We start from the raw sequence: 19,065 nt of genomic DNA, 5'->3' as shown, positions 1-19,065 counted from the left end.
TGAAAAATGAAAGATAACAATCAATCAGCAGCCTCCGTCACTCCGAGAGCTCCTGTGCAGGTTGTGGTTCTGGGTTTTTATTAGCTGCCTCATCGCCTTGTCCTAGACCAGGCCTATTTCACTGGGCTGAGGTCAAAGTAGATGATATAGTAACTGTCTCTAATGCAGGCTTATGGGTTGTTTACCTCTGCAAGGAGGGCGAAATGAATCAAAATGCCAATTTATGATTTTTCTAACTGATTTTTTTGGCAAATACCATTAGAACTGGCAGCTTTATTTCACTTTGCTATGCTTTTACTATGGTAAACTTGTATAAGGGTGTTTCCAGTGCTTGAGAAATTTTTTTAAGGCACACTTATTTATGGAAATGTCATTCTGAATTTTTCCCACCAATAATAATCCCTGACAAGCTCTGTGTTGTTACCTGGTGCCTTTTCATGCGATTACAAGTTCAAATAAATTTCAACCTTTAATCAATTTTCCATTGGAACTGCATGTGGAATTTTTTTCCACATGAAACATCAATAACGCTTGAAACTAGTGTTACTAGTTTTTATTACTAGTGGTTAAGAGATGGTGTTTCTGAGAGCAATATACACATATTCCTGTGTTACAGACAATGGAACACCCTCTGACTACAAAACAATTAATTTTGCTCTATTGGGGTCCTATTACCTGTAACACAATCTGTAACATATAGATTTACAATGGAGGGCTTGTGGGAATGTTGCTATACAATGAAAGTAAATTCATCGAAAACTGTAAGACACAAACATCTGGTTTCACAGACCCTGAATAGCACTAATCTTTAAAGGTAAAGACTAGTGCTTATCAGGGTCTGTGAAATCAGCTGTCAGTGACAGACTGGTATGAAACTTATACAAATTATTTGACAAATATTATGGAAGTCTTTAGTATAACTACACTATGAATGAATGTTTTTTAAGTGTTGGTTATTACTATATTGTTACTTATATTACTTGCTAGATATGAGTTAAGATTTTTGAGAAGCAAACAAATCAAATAAGATCTTCTTTGTTATTGTTTTTTTTTACTATGTAATATGTTTAACAACACCACTAGGCGTGTGGATATTGGACCATATTTTAACACCCTGTTGAGTGTTACTGTGCTTATAAAATGGCCCCCCCACCCTACCATACCCCACCCCTCCCAAAGTGAATTGGTTCTCAAGTGAATCAGGCAGAGTGGTTCTAAAAGTTCCGAGCTGTGCTGGCATGGTGACATATCTACACAGGTTGGAACACTTGTTAGCCTCTGAGATTGCTCTGTCGAGCCTTGCCATTTTATAACATCAATTGCTGATCAAAATGGAGCAGTGCACAGTGCAGTGGGGTGAAAAGAGTCAGTGAGAAAGCTCGCTTTGTTTCCCCTTCCTTCTTCCAGTACTGTTTGGAGAGACAATGCATGTTTTCTCATGTTAACATGACTCATTAATGATGCCCTAGTGGGTCTCTATTGAGGTTGAGTGCTTTGATGGTAGAGGTCTGGTGATGCCCACGCACGTCATGGCCTGATTATCCACTCTGCAGCAAAAACAGCAGCTAGACAGGCAATTTTATACTGACCCTTTGGGCAGAGTAAAGTATTGTCAGTGCAATCACAAACTATACCATTGAACTTTCAAGTTTCATGGGGTCTTTAACAAAATACAAAGAAAGCTTACATTTTCTGTAGTTTATTTGTGTATATCCTATTTAATATCCTACTGCCAGGCATGAGTGTTTAATCTAATTTGTTATTGTTGTTTCTGCTTTGATAATTATTTACGTGACTTACTAACTTTGCTGTTTTTCAGCCATGGGTGATACATGCTTTGGAAAAGACTCTTTAGAACTTAAATTTCTGTCCCCGCTGCAACTGTGGCAACGAAGGAATCGACTTCTAGAAAACGGCCAGTGAACATGATACATCTTTATAAGAATTAGGGAATGTCCAGGCCATATAGTACAGACCTCCAACATACACAAATCTGTTTATTTTAAAACAGAACTACAGATAGGACAGACTGCACAAGGAAGTAGCAGAAAGTTCATCTTAAACAGCCTTCCCTAGTAGGGAAATGAAACAGTGTTACAATGTACTTAAAGATGATAACATACTCCAATATTATAAAATCTAATTGCATTCAGTTATTGCTATTAGAATTGATTTTTGGTACAAATGTCTCTTTATGTTTTTACGTGTTGAGTATGTGGTGTGCTATATTTTTTGAAAAACATACTGTATGCTACTGACAATCCTTCAGTAAAGGATCAATGTGGATCAATATTTAATTAATTGATTAACAAAGAATGAGACACCTTTACTCCATCCAAAAAACTCAAGTAAAAGTAACAATTGTTTTTACAAATGTCAGGAAAGTAAATAAGTCTACTTCTCAAACATAATAACAAATTATAAAACACTTGTACTGTTTTCCAGCATGTTAATCCGCTAACTGAGCAATATCATCATATTCAGAAATTCCCTGACTGAGGTTGACCATTTGTACAACATGCACGTTGTTTGTGATGCAAACAGTCATACAATAAATGTGTGACAAATTATGCACACCAGTCTTTCATTTGTAGCAATACTGGAGGATAGCAGGAATATCTCCGCCATTTAATAAATTAAAAAAAGTTTGTCCTTTCAAAATCATCCGGGACTGTGTTCCTCTGGTTTTATGTAGGTCAGGGCTCCTAGTTTCCATAGTATAAAATAGGAAATGGCTATATATAGACACAAGTTATTTTAAAGACAGGATATTGATTTTCTGGAAGGAGGCCAGGCATATTTTTCTTTTCTTTTTTTAAAAATATATTTTGATGTGCTGAAGTGTTCTCAGTTGGATAACCCGACTGAAAGGTGAACTTTACATCTTTACAAAACTTGGCAAGACAGAAAATGACCTCATTAAGAAAAACAAACTGTGTGACGGGTTTGTATCATCTCTCACTTTACCCTCACCTTCAGATAGCTGGTAACTTCAGAAGAGGACAATGATGAAGAGAATGGATTTACGGTACTATATAAGAGCTCCCAGATATTGTTTGATAGGAGCCAGGTGAGTCATCCAGTTTTAAGGTTTTCTTTCATTTTGGCCACTGTATCACATTTGTTGCTAGTCACAATGCGCAGAACATATTTTCAGGCTCCCACTACTGACCATCATTTGTTGCCACATTTGTATGCTCAAAGGTGTTAACTGCTGAGCAATTAATGACTCTGTATGTGTGTGTGTGTGTGTGTATATGTAACAGGGCGAGCAGCCCTGTACATTGTTTATTTATTTTTAGATCGGGGTCTCCCCCTCCGCCCCTGTGCAGAGTATTGTTTTTGTTTATTATGATTTATTGTATTATTGTATTTGTCGGCGAGCGCCGTGTTACTGTTTTGTTTATTTTTTAAAATGTGTCCTGGCAGAGGCGAGATCAGTGCTCGTCCTCTGCCAGGAGTAATTAATTAAAACTCGTGCAGAAGGTGGCCATCTCCCGAATGAATTAAGTGGTTTAATTTGTTGCTAATCGGGAGATGGTCACCTGTTATAAAAAGCCTGCAGCTCTTTAGATCGGGGTGGGTGTTTTAGGTAGGTGTCAGAAGGAGAGAGTGTGTGAGAGTAGACGGAGTTATTTAAAAACGAAACTAAATCATAGCATACAGGAACAGTGACAGCGACTGCCCAGCCTGACCTGTATGGTTTATTTATTTTGGATTTTGTGTTCGTGATTTGTTTTTGTTTACCCTTTTATTTTGCTCTGTGAGCGACTGTTTTCTGTTTGAATATTTTATTTATTTTTTTGGTTGCTTTAAATAAAACGGCGCCCGCGCCACTGCACAATACCTTTTTGTTTTTGTTGTCCCTTCTTCTGCCGTGACGTCAGACCACTCAGCCGTTCCTGTCACACGTGGTGGCAGCGGTGGGATTGCAGCGCCTCCAGGACGCAGGCAGAAGAGGGTACTGCAGGTTTTTTCGTTTTTTTTTCGTTTTTGTGTGTGGAGAAAAGGAGAGTGAAGAGGAGGATGGGAGGAAGGAAGATGGGAGGAAGAAGGAGGATGAGGGGACAGCAGCCGCTGCAGCAGCAACAGCCGCAGCAAGTCTGCCTTACCTGCCTGGTGGGGGAGGAGTGGTGTTTTAACTGTGGGGAGCCATGGCACATTTCCCCTCCCTCTTGTCTCCCCTCCAGCAGCTGTATTCCCAGTCTTCAGGGAGGGGGCAATTAACTGGGAAATGCCCCCGCTCCCCACAGATGCAGCAACAACTCAGCTGGCTTATGCTATGGAGGAGGGCTTCCCAGCTCATCTCCTCCTGTGCCTGCTGTTGTTGCTGCATCTGTGGGGAGCGGGGGCATTTCCCAGTTAATTGCCCCCTCCCTGAAGACTGGGAATACAGCTGCTGGAGGGGAGACAAGAGGGAGGGGAAATGTGCCATGGCTCCCCACAGTTAAAACACCACTCCTCCCCCACCAGGCAGGTAAGGCAGACTTGCTGCGGCTGTTGCTGCTGCAGCGGCTGCTGTCCCCTCATCCTCCTTCTTCCTCCCATCTTCCTTCCTCCCATCCTCCTCTTCACTCTCCTTTTCTCCACACACAAAAACGAAAAAAAAAACGAAAAAACCTGTTGTCCCTTCTTCTGCCGTGACGTCAGACCAGTCAGCCATTCCTGTCACACGTGGTGTCCTGCGTGGGATTGCAGCGCCTCCAGGACGCAGGCAGAAGAGGGTACTGCAGGTTTTTTCGTTTTTTTTTCGTTTTTGTGTGTGGAGAAAAGGAGAGTGAAGAGGAGGATGGGAGGAAGGAAGATGGGAGGAAGAAGGAGGATGAGGGGACAGCAGCCGCTGCAGCAGCAACAGCCGCAGCAAGTCTGCCTTACCTGCCTGGTGGGGGAGGAGTGGTGTTTTAACTGTGGGGAGCCATGGCACATTTCCCCTGGCACCTTCCCCATATGGCAGGAGGAGGGGACACAGACAGAGGTGAGGAGGAGGAGGAGGAGGCAGAGAGGAAAAGTGGAACGAGGGGAAGAGGAGTGGTGCACCAACTGCATGAGATACGGGCATGAGGAGCACCACTGCCTGGAGGTCTTCAAAGACACGGACCTGGAGTGGGAGGAACCTGAACGTCCTGCGCCTAAAAGGGAGGAGCCCGAACGTCCTGCGCCTAAAAGGGAGGAGCCCGAACGTCCTGCGCCTAAAAGGGAGGAGCCCGAACGTCCTGCGCCTAAAAGGGAGGAGCCCGAACGTCCTGCGCCTAAAAGGGAGGAGTCGGTGCGTCCACGGCCCAAGAGGGGGGAGTCGGTGTGTCCACGACCCAAGAGGGGGGAGTCGGTGCGTCCACGTCCCGAGAGGGGGGAGTCGGTGCGTCCACGGCCCAAGAAGGGGAAGGCCGAAGGTCCACAGCCCAGGTACCTGCCAGCAGAGGGGGAATACCTGCTGGTGCCGCCTCCATCTCCATGGGAGGACTGTGAGTCGCTCCCACCTCCGCCAGCAGAGGGAGAATACCTGCTGGTGCTACCTCCGTCTCCGTGGGAGGACTGTGAGCCGCTCCCACCTCCGCCAGCAGAGGGAGCATTCCTGCTCGTTCCACCTCCACCGCCCTGGGAGGACTGTGAGTCGCTCCCACCTCCGCCAGCAGAGGGAGAATACCTGCTGGTGCTACCTCCGTCTCCGTGGGAGGACTGTGAGCCGCTCCCACCTCCACCAGCAGAGGGAGCATACCTGCTGGTTCCACCTCCACCGCCGTGGGAGGACTGTGAGTCGCTCCCACCTCCGCCAGCAGAGGGAGCATACCTGCTGGTTCCACCTCCACCGCCGTGGGAGAACGACGTGTCGCTCCCACCACCAGCAGAGGGAGAATACCTGCTGGTGCCACCTCCGTCTCCGTGGGAGGACGACATGTTGCTCCCACCACCACCACCAGCAGAGGGAGCATGCCTGCTGGTTCGGCTTCCACCACAACCAGCAGAGGGAACATGCCTGCTGGTTTCCCTGTTGCAGCCAGAAGGGGAGGAGCCGCCTTCGCTGCCAGAAGGGGAGGAGCCGCCTTCGCTGCCAGAAGGGGAGGAGCCGCCTTCGCTGCCTGAAGGGGAGGAAGCCCTGCCGCCTTCGCAGCCTGAAGGGGAGGAAGCCCTGCCGCCTTCGCAGCCTGAAGGGGAGGAAGCCCTGCCGCCTTCGCAGCCTGAAGGGGAGGAAGCCCTGCCGCCTTCGCAGCCTGAAGGGGAGGAAGCCCTGCCGCCTTCGCAGCCTGACGGGGAGGAAGCCCTGCCGCCTGAAGGGGAGGAAGCCCTGCAGCCTTCGCAGCCTGAAGGGGAGGAAGCCCTGCCGCCTGAAGGGGAGGAAGCCCGGCCGCCTGAAGGGGAGGAAGCCCTGCCGCCTGAAGGGGAGGAAGCCCTGCCGCCTTGGCCGCCTGAAGGGGAGGAGCCCCTGCCACCTCGGCCAGAAGGGGAGAAGCCCCTGCCGTCCTGGCCGCCAGAAGGGGAGGAGCCCCTGCCGCCCTGGCCGCCAGAAGGGGAGAAGCCCCTGCCGCCTTGGCCGCCAGAAGAGGAGGAGCCCCTGCCGCCTTTACTGTCAAGAGGAGAGGAGCAGGAGCTACCTCTACCTCCACCACCACCACCACCATTGGGAGAAGTGGAGCTCCTGCTGCCGCCTTCATGGCCAGGGGCTCCCCTCCCGCCGTCAGCATCGCCTTGGGTCGCCTGTGTCTCCCTTGCGTCTCCTAGGGTTGCTGCCGGTCCTGCGTCGCCTCCCGAGGGTCCGCTGCCGTCGCCTCCCGAGGGTCCGCTGCCGTTGCCTCCCGAGGGTCCGCTGCCACTGCCGTCGCCTCCCGAGGGTCCGCTGCCGTCGCCTCCCGAGGGTCCGCTGCCGCTGCCGTCGCCTCCCGAGGGTCTGCTGCCGTCGCCTGGGGTCGCCAGGGATCCTGCTTCACCTGGGGTCCCTACACTGTGGTCGGAGCCCCACGGAGGGGAGCTGCCGGCCATCAAGAAAGGGGGGGAGGTCAGGAGACCAACTCCCCCAGCCGCACTTTCGCGGCCAGAGGTCATGTGGTCGGAGCCCCACGGAGGGGAGCTGCCGGCCATCAAGAAAGGGGGGAAGGTCAGGAGACCAGATCCCCCAGCCGCACTTTCGCGGCAGGAGTTTGGGTGGTCAGAGCCCCACGGAGGGGAACTGCTGGCCATGAAGAGGAGGGGGAAGGTCAGGAGACCAGTTCCCCCAGCCGCACTTTCGCGGCAGGAGAGAGTGTGGAGGGAGCCCCGGAAGAGGGAGCTGCCAGCCACGAAAAATTGGGGGGTGCCGGAGATTCCACCATGGCCACCCCCCGGAAACAACTTGCTTCCCCCTCTTCCGGGACATTGAGACTGAGGGGGGAGGTGGCCGTTGGGGCCATGTGTGCTTCGCACAAGGGGGGGGATATGTAACAGGGCGAGCAGCCCTGTACATTGTTTATTTATTTTTAGATCGGGGTCTCCCCCTCCGCCCCTGTGCAGAGTATTGTTTTTGTTTATTATGATTTATTGTATTATTGTATTTGTCGGCGAGCGCCGTGTTACTGTTTTGTTTATTTTTTAAAATGTGTCCTGGCAGAGGCGAGATCAGTGCTCGTCCTCTGCCAGGAGTAATTAATTAAAACTCGTGCAGAAGGTGGCCATCTCCCGAATGAATTAAGTGGTTTAATTTGTTGCTAATCGGGAGATGGTCACCTGTTATAAAAAGCCTGCAGCTCTTTAGATCGGGGTGGGTGTTTTAGGTAGGTGTCAGAAGGAGAGAGTGTGTGAGAGTAGACGGAGTTATTTAAAAACGAAACTAAATCATAGCATACAGGAACAGTGACAGCGACTGCCCAGCCTGACCTGTATGGTTTATTTATTTTGGATTTTGTGTTCGTGATTTGTTTTTGTTTACCCTTTTATTTTGCTCTGTGAGCGACTGTTTTCTGTTTGAATATTTTATTTATTTTTTTGGTTGCTTTAAATAAAACGGCGCCCGCGCCACTGCACAATACCTTTTTGTTTTTGTTGTCCCTTCTTCTGCCGTGACGTCAGACCACTCAGCCGTTCCTGTCACAGTATGATTTTAATTTATTGTATTAGCTGCAATGTCACAGCTAACAGGAAGCACCCCTTTCCTAAGTGTGTTATTTATTAATATTCCAGCTGTAGTGAGGTATGAGTCAGACTGTGACCGATATGTGGGAACAGCAGGACTCCATTCATGCCAGGAACCCTGTAGGATGTCAGGCTGAATTTATTGTTTTATTTATAACTCGTTTAACCTGGCACAGAAGCAACAGAAGCCCATAGAAAATCAGTTAACTGTTTCCCTTACAGAAGCCTTCTAGCACCATTTGGAAGTAGCTGCAATGACGGCGATACTTTTACAGAACATGTGCTTTTATTATTTCAGCGAATTACAGTTGTCATGTAAAATCAGAAAAGTAGCAACATAGACCCTATCTTATGTTATAAGTCAATACATGGTGTGTAGGGTGTTTCTTATTGTATATGCAGTGTCATCTCTTGCAGTTTGGTCGAGAAGACTTGCGAAATGATGTCTCTTATACAAGAGACACCCTACACTTCACTGGCAAATACTTCATTGTGATTGGTTGATTTCTGATCATTCAAATCCTACAAACAGAATGACAAAGTTGATTTTATCAACCTATACCACACCTGGGTAAGTCACAGTTGAAGAATCCAGAGGTAAAAATGCTCTAAAAAAACACTGGAGCCTAAGCCCTTCTCAAAATGTTAAATAAAGATTCCTTACAATTTTTTTTTTATTTTTTACAAAAACTCAAAAAACAAGCCTTCATGAGTCATTCCCTAACTTTTGTAGCTATCACTTCCCTGTATCATTCACCTGTCACTTCCAGCCACTGGAAACCCATCAGTATTGGCCATTTACACTGTGACGGTACACTTATGCAAACGAAGGGCGTCACAGCTGCAACCTTCATTATATTTAGTAATATAAAGCATAGCAAAGTATCTTGTCAACGATGAAATAAAGCGTCTTCTTGATCAAACAGTTGGTGTTGTTGTTGTGTTATATGGTTAAGCTCAGTTGTACTGTGATGTTGTCATGCTGTGCCTGCTTTATTTCCCAATCATTCCTAATTAAGTGTCCACAGTCTGGGTACTCTCGTCTTTATTATAATGTCCCTTTTGCAACCACTGGATCTGCTTCTCCAAAAATATCTCAATTAGAGGTAATTTGAAAAATGACTAAAATAGGTGTCTACTGTAACTCTTTTCCATTTGTAACTCACAGTTGCCATAGCTTCAGAGCAGGCAGAAATCACATTTGCACACCCCTAACGGTCATGTCTGAATCAATTTAAGGAGTCTTTGCAGAAGCTGCCCACATTGTTAAAAAAAATTGTAAGAGAAATAAATAGAGAGTTAAGCAAAAACAGCAGTTGAGAATAATACAAAACATACATAACAGGGCAGGTAAGAAATGATATTGTCACTTTAAGTGGGATTCCATTTTATTACTTATTTTGTTGTTTAGGTCTAGTTTTGAAAAATGAATAGGTGTTTTCCTCCATTAAAAAAGACAGCTAATTAAAAGACTGGAGTTACTTCACTCCAATACTTCAAGGATGTCTTTACAACCTGTGTTATGTTATTTATCTTTCATTTCATATCTGTTTACTATCCCTTTAACTTGTATTCAATCTAAAAGACAGCGTTACTCTGGTACTTTTTAGGTTACTACTGCTTCTCTCTACTGCCCAGGTTATTGTCAGTAAGGTAGCGCAGTTGTTTTTAACCCTCTCTGAATGTTTCGGCTCAAGTACCCCTTTACAATTTTCCCTCTACTGAATGGTACCACAGTTGCAATAAGAAGCAGAATAATCTGATAAACAAATGCAATCAATTTATTAAATATATAATGTATAAATTATTTAATATATAGTTTGGGACAGACACACTGTTGGTTTAGGACAGAATACCAAACAGTAATTCTTAAAACTTTTAATTACAAATCTTTGGATGCACAGAATCAAATGACGTATTTGGGAATCTCTTCGGAAACACACTTATTCTCTTTCTATTAGGCAAAGTTATTATAAATAATCCAAAATAGTCTGCACTGTAAATGTTTATCACATTACCATTTACTTCCCATGTCAGCATAATTATGTGTGCCATTTAAAATGTTTACAACATCAAAAACATAATTATTAAAGCCAACATAAAAATTATCCAAAGGGGCTCGGTACAACTTTCTGTCGCTTTGAACTTTTTGTAGACTCTCTTGTGTTTTCTTCCTTTGTTTTTGTGCCATGATTCTGTGCAGCAAGATATACAGTAAGACATGATTGCTGCCTCCCCATTTTAGAACTTGTCTCTCTCTCTATCTCTCAGCAGCAAAAGCAAATTATAAAGCTGCATTGATCTCTAGAGACCATTACTTTGTACTGGAGAGAAGCAATGTGCCCATTATAGGATAATGTATGACAGCTTCCTAGTATTAGATTTAGACAATATGATAGCTGTCGAATTAAGTTATTTGCTGGGGTCTATTCTGGTATGAAAGTACTTTAAAAAAACAGAATCCTGAAGAAAATTAGAAAATATGGCCAAGAACTATAGTATAAGTAAGGCGAGACACCCCACACCCACCCACGCACACAGTTCATATGTACACAAACAGATTCACACACAAACACTAAGGGCTACATGTACTAAAGTGTTGCGGCTGTCACAATAGTCGCAAAACAGTTGCAAAATGAAGTATAGGGTGAAATGTACTAAACAATACTGTTAGCGACTTTTTAGAGAATGATTTGCGGTTCAGCCTTAGATGAATATGTAATTATGGGCATTCCTGCATAAATTCGCAAAAATGGGGTGGTGATAGTGCAAATGAGGGTTCTGAAATAATATAATGAGATGTATTAAAGCTGCAGGCAACTGCAACACTTACAATTGCATCAATTTGTTAAGAACTTTTGAAAGCTCGTTTTAAACAGTTGCAATTAGCAAACCTTTAAAAAGCATTTTGAAAAACACTATCTCCTAACCGTGAATGCAGCAAGAAGGAGACATTGTCTTCAGCAAGATCGAGTGATTTGTAGCATGAGAAGAGAAGGTATTTCATACCCACATTACCCTCTTCGATTTAAATGAAGACCAAATTAAGCACAGGTACAGGCTTGGCAGCCACATAATTCTTGAGCTGCTGTCTGATTTAAAAGATGACCTGGAGTCTGTCACCCAGAGAAGCCATGCTATCCCTGCAGAGGTCAAACTAGTGTCCACTCTGCATTATCTTGCCTGTGGGTCCTTTCGGGGGACTGGCATTTCCTAGCCCGCTTTTTCTCGTGCTTTGCCAGTTGTGCTCAGCATTTTGAGGCGAACACCCAAATACCTATTTTTCCCTAAAAGCAGGGTGTACTTACAAGCCTTGAAAACAAATTTCTATGACATTTCTGGTTTCCCCAATGTGTTGGGAGCAATAGACTGCAGACATGTGCCACTAACCCCTCCAGCTCATTCTGAGCATCTGTATAGGAATAGGAAACAAACCTACCGTAAAACTTCAAATAATTGCCGGGTCTCAAATAATCGCCTGTCTCCAATACGCGCCGGGTCTGCTGGCAAATATTGTAAATAAACGCCGGGTCTCTATTAAACAGCGGGTCTCTGTCATTGCCATTGAAGATGAGGAAGATGAGGAGGAGCTTGAGCGTAATGAACTGCTAATAAGTGACAGCAATGAAAGTGACTCTAAGGATTAATAAATAATACTAATAAAAAATGTAATTTAAGGTATGCCTACATGTAATGCATATTTGTTTAATGCAGTTATTACGTTATTAAAAGTGATAATTTTAAGCGTGCTGAAAGTAGGCCAGATACAAACCTCTTGGTGTATTTTAACGTGTTTTGTTGTATTAACAATGTACAAGTTTGAGATTAAACAATACATTATTTTTGATAATGATACTTACTGCTTTTATTGTTCATTTCTAAAAACATTTTAGAAGTTTGTATTATTATTATTATTATTATTATTATTATTATTATTATTATTATGATGATGATGATGATGATGATGATGATGATGATGATGATGCTGTAAGCGTAGCCTACACGCTTGTGTTCTGATATCCACAGGGCTGTCTTTTAATGGATTTAACAGATCTAATTCTGTTTTTAAATATAAAATTTTACTTCTGTTTGTTCATTTTCCAACGTTTTGCATACTGTATCCTTGTTAACCAGTGCATATAAAAAGACACTAATAATACTTTCGCTTTATACTTGAGGGTGTACAATACAATGTAATTTGGTTATAAAACAAAACTGTTACTTAGTTCCCACTGACACACAACCTTTTAACAAAGTTGCTGGAATGTTTAAATTGAGTTACGATGTTGCTACAAGGCTGTGTGTTAGCGGCTTCTCAATGACCGCGTGAAGCATGTGAAGCTAGTGATCTAATATTAACACCGGTCTCAAATAATCGCCTGTCTCCAATACGCGCCGGGTCTGCTGGCAATTATTGTAAATAAACGCCTGAGGCGTTTAATTGAAGTTTTACGGTATTACTGAAAGTATACATTTGGCTTATAGGCTACTCATGATAATATGAATTAATGGTATAATGCAAAATTTGTTTCTGGTCCCTTGAAATTTGTATTAACAAGAATTGACTGTCCTCCTGTAAGTATCGGAACTTGTCAATAAGGCACAATGGTCTATTTTGTGTTAATTGTCTAGGCTACTAAGCATTTTTTTTTCAGAATCTCCAATTATTTATAATTTTCTCCCAATTTGGAATGCCCAATTATTATAATTTTTCTCCTTCACCGCGGCGATTCCCCACGGGCCAATCAGCGTCTTTTTGCACCCAGGAACTTGAGAACGGATGTCTGCAGGCTACCGGCCTGTGGAGGACAAAGACCAGCCCAGCAAATCTCTGCCCCCAAGCTCACTTGGCACCTGGCCTGTAGGGGTTGCCGCAGAGAGGTGAGGAGAAACAGTCTAAGCCGGATCCCACCTCACCAACCCCAGTGAAGACCAGCTGCCTCACACAACCAGGATTCGAACTTGCGATCTCTGGTTGTATGACTCACCCTGCATGACGTGCGGCAATGCTTTTACCAGGTGAGCCATTCAGGGACCCCCAAAAATAACAATAATTAGAAAAAAAACACTAACATCATTTAGTTTTAATTTAAAATAATATTTTATTCGCATTGTACATCAACGTGTACAATGTAGCATATTATTTATGTTATGTTACTGGAAGCCTACAGGCTAAAGTAAAAAGAAAGTGTGCTAGGTATTCATTTGATTTTACTACTGTACTGTATACTGTATAGGCCTACTGTACAGATTTATATTTCTACATAATGTAATGTGTAGCCTACCAAAAACACATTAGTGTTATTTCAGCGCAATGATTTATACATTGAAAAAACATTGAGCACTATAAATGTATGTGTGACAGGGTAGATGGAATTCCTGTACTGAAAAGTTCACCTTCCACCAGCAAGGGGAACAGGAGGAACCTGGCCATCCAGCAGGCTCTGGCAATTACAGGGTTAACATTCCGTAGGAGTTGGCCTGCTAGGAGGCTGGGGGAGGGGAACGAGGTATACCTGGTTGTGAGCCCAGGTAATCGGGTACGGGGCAGAGCCAAGGTGTACAAAAGGGGAAGCCTCTCCACCGGTCGAGGCAGTATTCCTGGGACCAGGGAAGCGCTGCCATGTATGCCTTCAATGCCTTCAGCCTAATCAGGCGCCTATTGCTTCAGAAGATCACATAGCAATAACTCTGGACAGCAAGGACCCTGCCACCAAACAGAAATTGCTTCAAGTACTCTTTACTACATACGTGCGCTTCTGCCTGAGACCTGGATAAATAATTTGTAAATAGACATCTGTATTGAAAGGTGCAGTACCCATTTAATTTTGACCAGTATTTATTTATTTATTTTTTGTAAATAAACTTTGTTTGACATTTCACCTGAATACCTGAACTCTTTGTGTGTCATTTCGAGGCCTTCCACAGTATGTGTGTCCGATTTTATTGTATTTTTTTTTAAACCTGTCACCTCCTTATGTCGGATAAACATGTCTGGTTTCGCGAGGGGCTAGTGTATGATTAAAAAACGCTTTTTGATAGAAACATATTTTTTATTTGGGGGTTTAAGGTGGGGGCCCCACTACAGAATCTGATGGGATTAAACTGCCTTTCATTATTTATTCAAAGAAATGTTGCATGACTCTCTTAATGCCAGACAAATATTTAAATTAGTGTATTGCGGCTCTCTTTATTAACATATTTTCTCTTATTATTTATTTCTTAGCAGACACCCTTACCCAGGGCAACTTACATAATGTATACTTTGCGAATTGTTGCAAGAGAAATGCAAATTGCGGTATGTGTGTGCTGCGACTGGACCACCTTAGTACATCTACCCCTGGGTGTTTTGGATCTCCAGCAAACCCTTTCTAATGCAATCACCTTAAATGTGAATCTAACCCCAAGAGAGCATTACAGGCCTACCATCTACCTTCCTAAGGGTGTCAGAAAGGCCAAAACTGGATAGTCAACCTTGGACTGAAAAGCCATTTACAGAGGATGGTTTGAGACAGGAAAATGTTAATGAATAAGGAAGAAATGGGCCATGAATACAACAATGATACCAAAGTAGTGACAGGTTTTTATGTATTTACTGTACATCAAGCCAGGCAGATGCACTATATGTATGTGTATGGAGAAGCAGCCAGGCTGCACTCAGGGGGTGCAATAAAAGTTTGGCTCTGCATTACTAACGCCGCTATTTGTATAACTAGCAAGTTTTAAGAGGATTATATTTTGGTGGAAACAATTAGCATGTTTGTTGGACATTGCAGCAAATGTATGTGAAATGTATACTAGTACTTACATGCTTATACTGTATTGACATTGGACATTTCAGCTTGTATAATTTTTTTTTATACTGTCACTAAGCTCTGCTGAAGCTTGCATGGCATCTCAATCTAATGCACCACAGAGCAATGTCACTGAGGTGGTGGGATTCTGAGTTCCCATGAAATACATATCAGAGGCAGTGGCCATTTAATCACAGTAAGAACTGTCCCTGATCAAAGCCTACTGTATATTCAAACAAAAAGATTAGAAAGGCTGTATCAACTGTTTTTATTTTTTCATATTATTATTACCCTGTATTTATCCAGGAAAAAGCAGGTTTCTCCTTATGAAAGTTTACCGCACTACTTTTGCACTGTATTTGTTTTGTTTTACCCTGCTTCTCCAATACATTTACCATAGTTTACCCTTGTTTGCCATATTTAGTATTATGCTTTACCATACCTTTATGTGCTTTGCAATACTTACCTGTGCTTTACCATGCTTTCACTATGCATTACACTTTTATACTTTTATAAGGGTCAAGAAGAAGAGGATTTGTGTGTCCTCCCCTCGGCTTTCTTTGCTGGAAAGAGAGATTCCCTTTCTACTTACAAGTTGACAGACAAGCTGTATTATCATTTTGTACAGAAAATGAAGGACAAGTGAATGTTAAATATTTATTCTAAAAGGGACGCTCTCATCCAGCTCATTGTGGGATTCTAAAATATCTGGACCAACATCGAGGAAAGAGTTAAAAAATATAAATGAAAATACTGCAAGGGGGTACAGAATGGGGACATTGGAGCAAATTTTGAAATCTTAGTTTACACCTTTAAAGATCAAGTGAATTTCATAACATTCTTAATATCACTGCAATGCCATACTCTAGTATCTGGATATTAAAGATGTGTGTATTCAGAGAAACATTTATTCTTGCAAAACAATATGTAAAGTACTTCTATTGGATTAGATATCATTGATGGTTTGTTAATTAAATACAAATTGCTTCACATTTGCTAAATTTCCCAAAATATAATATTCTGAAGATTTTCCTTCCTTCAGAATGTCCTACAACTCTATTTTCTTTCTCAGAATTCCCTCCTCTTTTACTACTGGTATTTATCATTATGCACAGGCAAGTCTAGTCTGCTGCCAGAATTTCTTCTTCTCTTCACTTAAGTTGCTACTAATCTTACCCATCTGTGGATACACTACATTATATGGCACATTTTTACATGTTTATTTCAGCACCTTTCAAAACACCTGTTCAATATGTTCAGCCCGAAAGAAGAGTGGCCACTCATTCAGCAAGTAGGCCTGGCCCTTGAAATATATGTTCTGGTACATAAGTAAACAAGCGTAAACACTCTATGGTCTTATCGGGCTTTACATTTACTAAATAAACTCCTCCTAAATACTGTAACACTTAGGCCTCTTCTTTGAGTTTTGGCAGCTTACCTAAATATGTGTGTGTTACAGCTGGACAACGGCTATCCATCACCTGGGACTGCCAATAATGTTTTACAAAATATGCCCATATAACTATATTTCCCATTCACAAAGGTGTTTGTTTCTGTTTTTTGGCTCACTGTGCTACTCAATTTAGCTTTTATGGTCAGTTCCATAAGATATGCTGGATGTACACAATAAAGGACAAATGACATTTGAATAAAACATAAAACTGCTAAAAAAACAAACTATGTCCCCTAACAAATTAACATTTAAGCAATAGTATTGTAAGTTAAGACCAGAAATGTTATCTGGGTCAGGTGGCCTACAAGACAAACCAGCTGGAAAGCAAATCTTTGCCCATTCCCATTGTGGTTGGTAAGTGTGTCTGTATTTTTGTTTTAGTAAGTAACCACAATATGTAAAAGTCCAGGAGAAAGATGGTGACACTTACCTTAAATTTTGAAGTGAGCATCTCTGTGGCCTCCTGTTCTCTCCTCAGGTCATCCATCATTCTCTCCTTCTCATCCAGCAGTTTCTCCTTCTCATCAGCCACCAGGCTGCGGTCATCCAGGATGGCTGCTTTCTCCAGTTCCAGCTTCTCCTCCTGCTCCTTCAGGTAGTCCTCCACATCCTTCTCCACACTATCATCTGTCTCATCCTCCCCCTCAATGTCTGTGACCTCCTCCCCATCCAGCATCTTCTTAATCCTCCGGCTGTTCCGTCTCCTCTTCTTGGTCAGCACCCCCCGTTTCTCCAGCTGGGTTTTCAGCCTGGCGATTTCCTCCTGGAACTCTCTCAGCAGGGCGTCTTTGGGGTCCTCATTCACACGCGGCTTGTTTTTGATGTTCTTGGCCCTGTTGGCATACCTGAGGGTGGTCAAACTCTCTTCATAATTGTAGGAGGCAGGGCCCAGGGTGGCCACCATGATGGTCTTGGCATTGCCTCCAAGAGAGTCTTGCAGCAGGCGGGTCAGTTTAGAGTCCCTGTAGGGTATATGGGTGCTTTTGCCGTCCACCAGAGCAGATATGACATTGCCTAAGGCGGACAGGGACAGATTTATCTTAGTGGCTTCCTTGAGGCGTTCTCCCCGAACACCAGTTTTGCTCTGCCTCTCACTGCCAGCCAAGTCCACCAGGTTCAGTTTGCCCACCCTAATGTGGTTCTCACTATCTATGCCAGTCTCACTGCACTCAACCGTGATGACAAAAATGGCATGGGACCTAGAACTGTGCTCATTCATGTTGGTGAACCCAATGGACCTGGCTTGGTTGCCCACGTTCATAACATGCTCTATCTCCTTGACGTTCTTGGTCACAAAAGAAGACAGATCTTTGATGTAAACTCCAGAATCTGGGTTTTCTTTGAGCTCTGGTTTCCTGGACTGGTCTTTGCATAAAAGATCTCTGATTTCCTCTTGGTATATTTCTAGATATGATGCCCTTACCAGGTACTGTTGGTTTTGGGATCTGGATATATGGGTGAAGATGTGCTCAAAGGAATTTGGGATAATACCTCTCTTTTCTGGATCCATCCATGCACCTTGCATGGTGTACGTTTTGCCAGTTCCGGTTTGTCCATAAGCAAATATGGTCCCATTGAACCCCTGCAACACGGAGTCTATAAGGGGTCTAACGGTTTCATCATACAGGTCGCTTTGCTTTGAGCTGGCATCATACACAGCATCAAACGTGAACGTTTTCAGCAGCTCTCCGGGTGCAGCTTTGGGGTTCCGAACAGTCACCTGGCCTAATTTCACATCCATATTCACAATCTGTTCGTGACCTGCTGCTTCTTCTTTCCGATTCAGAGGGCGACATCTCACCACCACTTTCACGGTCTCGCAATTTTTCACTTTAGACATTGTTGTTGCTTATTAAAATAATTGCAACCCGTCGTTTAACTTTAATCGGAAACGTCAATCATAACAATGGATTCACATGCGATCCCACAATAAGGTTATAACATAACAGTAACAGCAATCCTCCCGTTCTGCATCCCCACCGGCTGAATGCAATACAAGTCAATTCAATACGAATACCAGCCTGCTCAAATAGCCTTCAAATGACAAGCCCCGGTTCTTAAAGAATATATATTTATAAATCCCTTTTTCTGATTTGGAAGATAGTCCGTAGATGCTGGCAACGCCTATATTTGTGTTAGGGTCGTGCCTGTTCTGTACGCTAGTCGGTGTAAACAGCTGGTATTTTCACGGAGGAGGATGCTGCTGCTGCGGCTGCTGCTCCAGCTTCGGCTTTTTCTATTGCTACTACTGGAGGAAAATTCAACCAGCCAGGTTCTCTGGTCCAGCCCACCAACACATTACCTCATTTCAGCCCCCACCCAATTTTACTGCGGATCCGCGACCAGTCTAGATTTGTGGGATTTGTAGGAGTTGCACATACTGAGAAAATATAGGTTGCGTTCACGGAGATCATTCTTAGAAGATCATTGGCTAAATTGGTCAGATTCTGCACACAATCTGCGCAGAATGATCTCCGTGAACGCACCCATATTTGTAGCTAGTCAGTACAATAAGTACACATATTATTTTACACACAGTTGGAATATAGTACTGCTGTGTTATCCAGAAGAAATCTACTGTTTAGCTGGCAGTATTTCATTGGCAGGTCATGTGGAAATTACTGTACTGTATAGTTACAGTTTAAAGAAAATCTTTTTTAGTGGAACAAAACCTTTTTTAGTGGAACAAAATGTTTAAAAACATTAAGTGTTGTTTGG

The 19,065-nt window shown here is 43.4% G+C and overlaps 1 protein-coding gene across 1 annotated transcript in view; it reads right to left on the bottom strand.

Annotated features, from left to right (window-relative positions):
• Window positions 1-18,573, bottom strand: part of LOC117410348 (kinesin-like protein KIF3C) — a 51,392-nt gene extending 32,819 nt beyond the window's left edge. The window contains exon 1 of the mRNA XM_034016787.3: window positions 16,778-18,573. Coding sequence (XP_033872678.2) covers window positions 16,778-18,187 — 1,410 coding nt within the window. The 5' untranslated portion in view covers window positions 18,188-18,573. The remainder of the gene's footprint in view (window positions 1-16,777) is intronic.
• Window positions 18,574-19,065: the final 492 nt, after the last annotated feature.

Source organism: Acipenser ruthenus, chromosome 6 (assembly GCF_902713425.1).
Source record: "Acipenser ruthenus chromosome 6, fAciRut3.2 maternal haplotype, whole genome shotgun sequence".
Lineage (NCBI taxonomy): Eukaryota > Metazoa > Chordata > Actinopteri > Acipenseriformes > Acipenseridae > Acipenser > Acipenser ruthenus.
The sequence above is the reverse complement of the archived record's forward strand: the minus strand, read 5'-3'. Positions and strand labels throughout refer to the sequence as shown.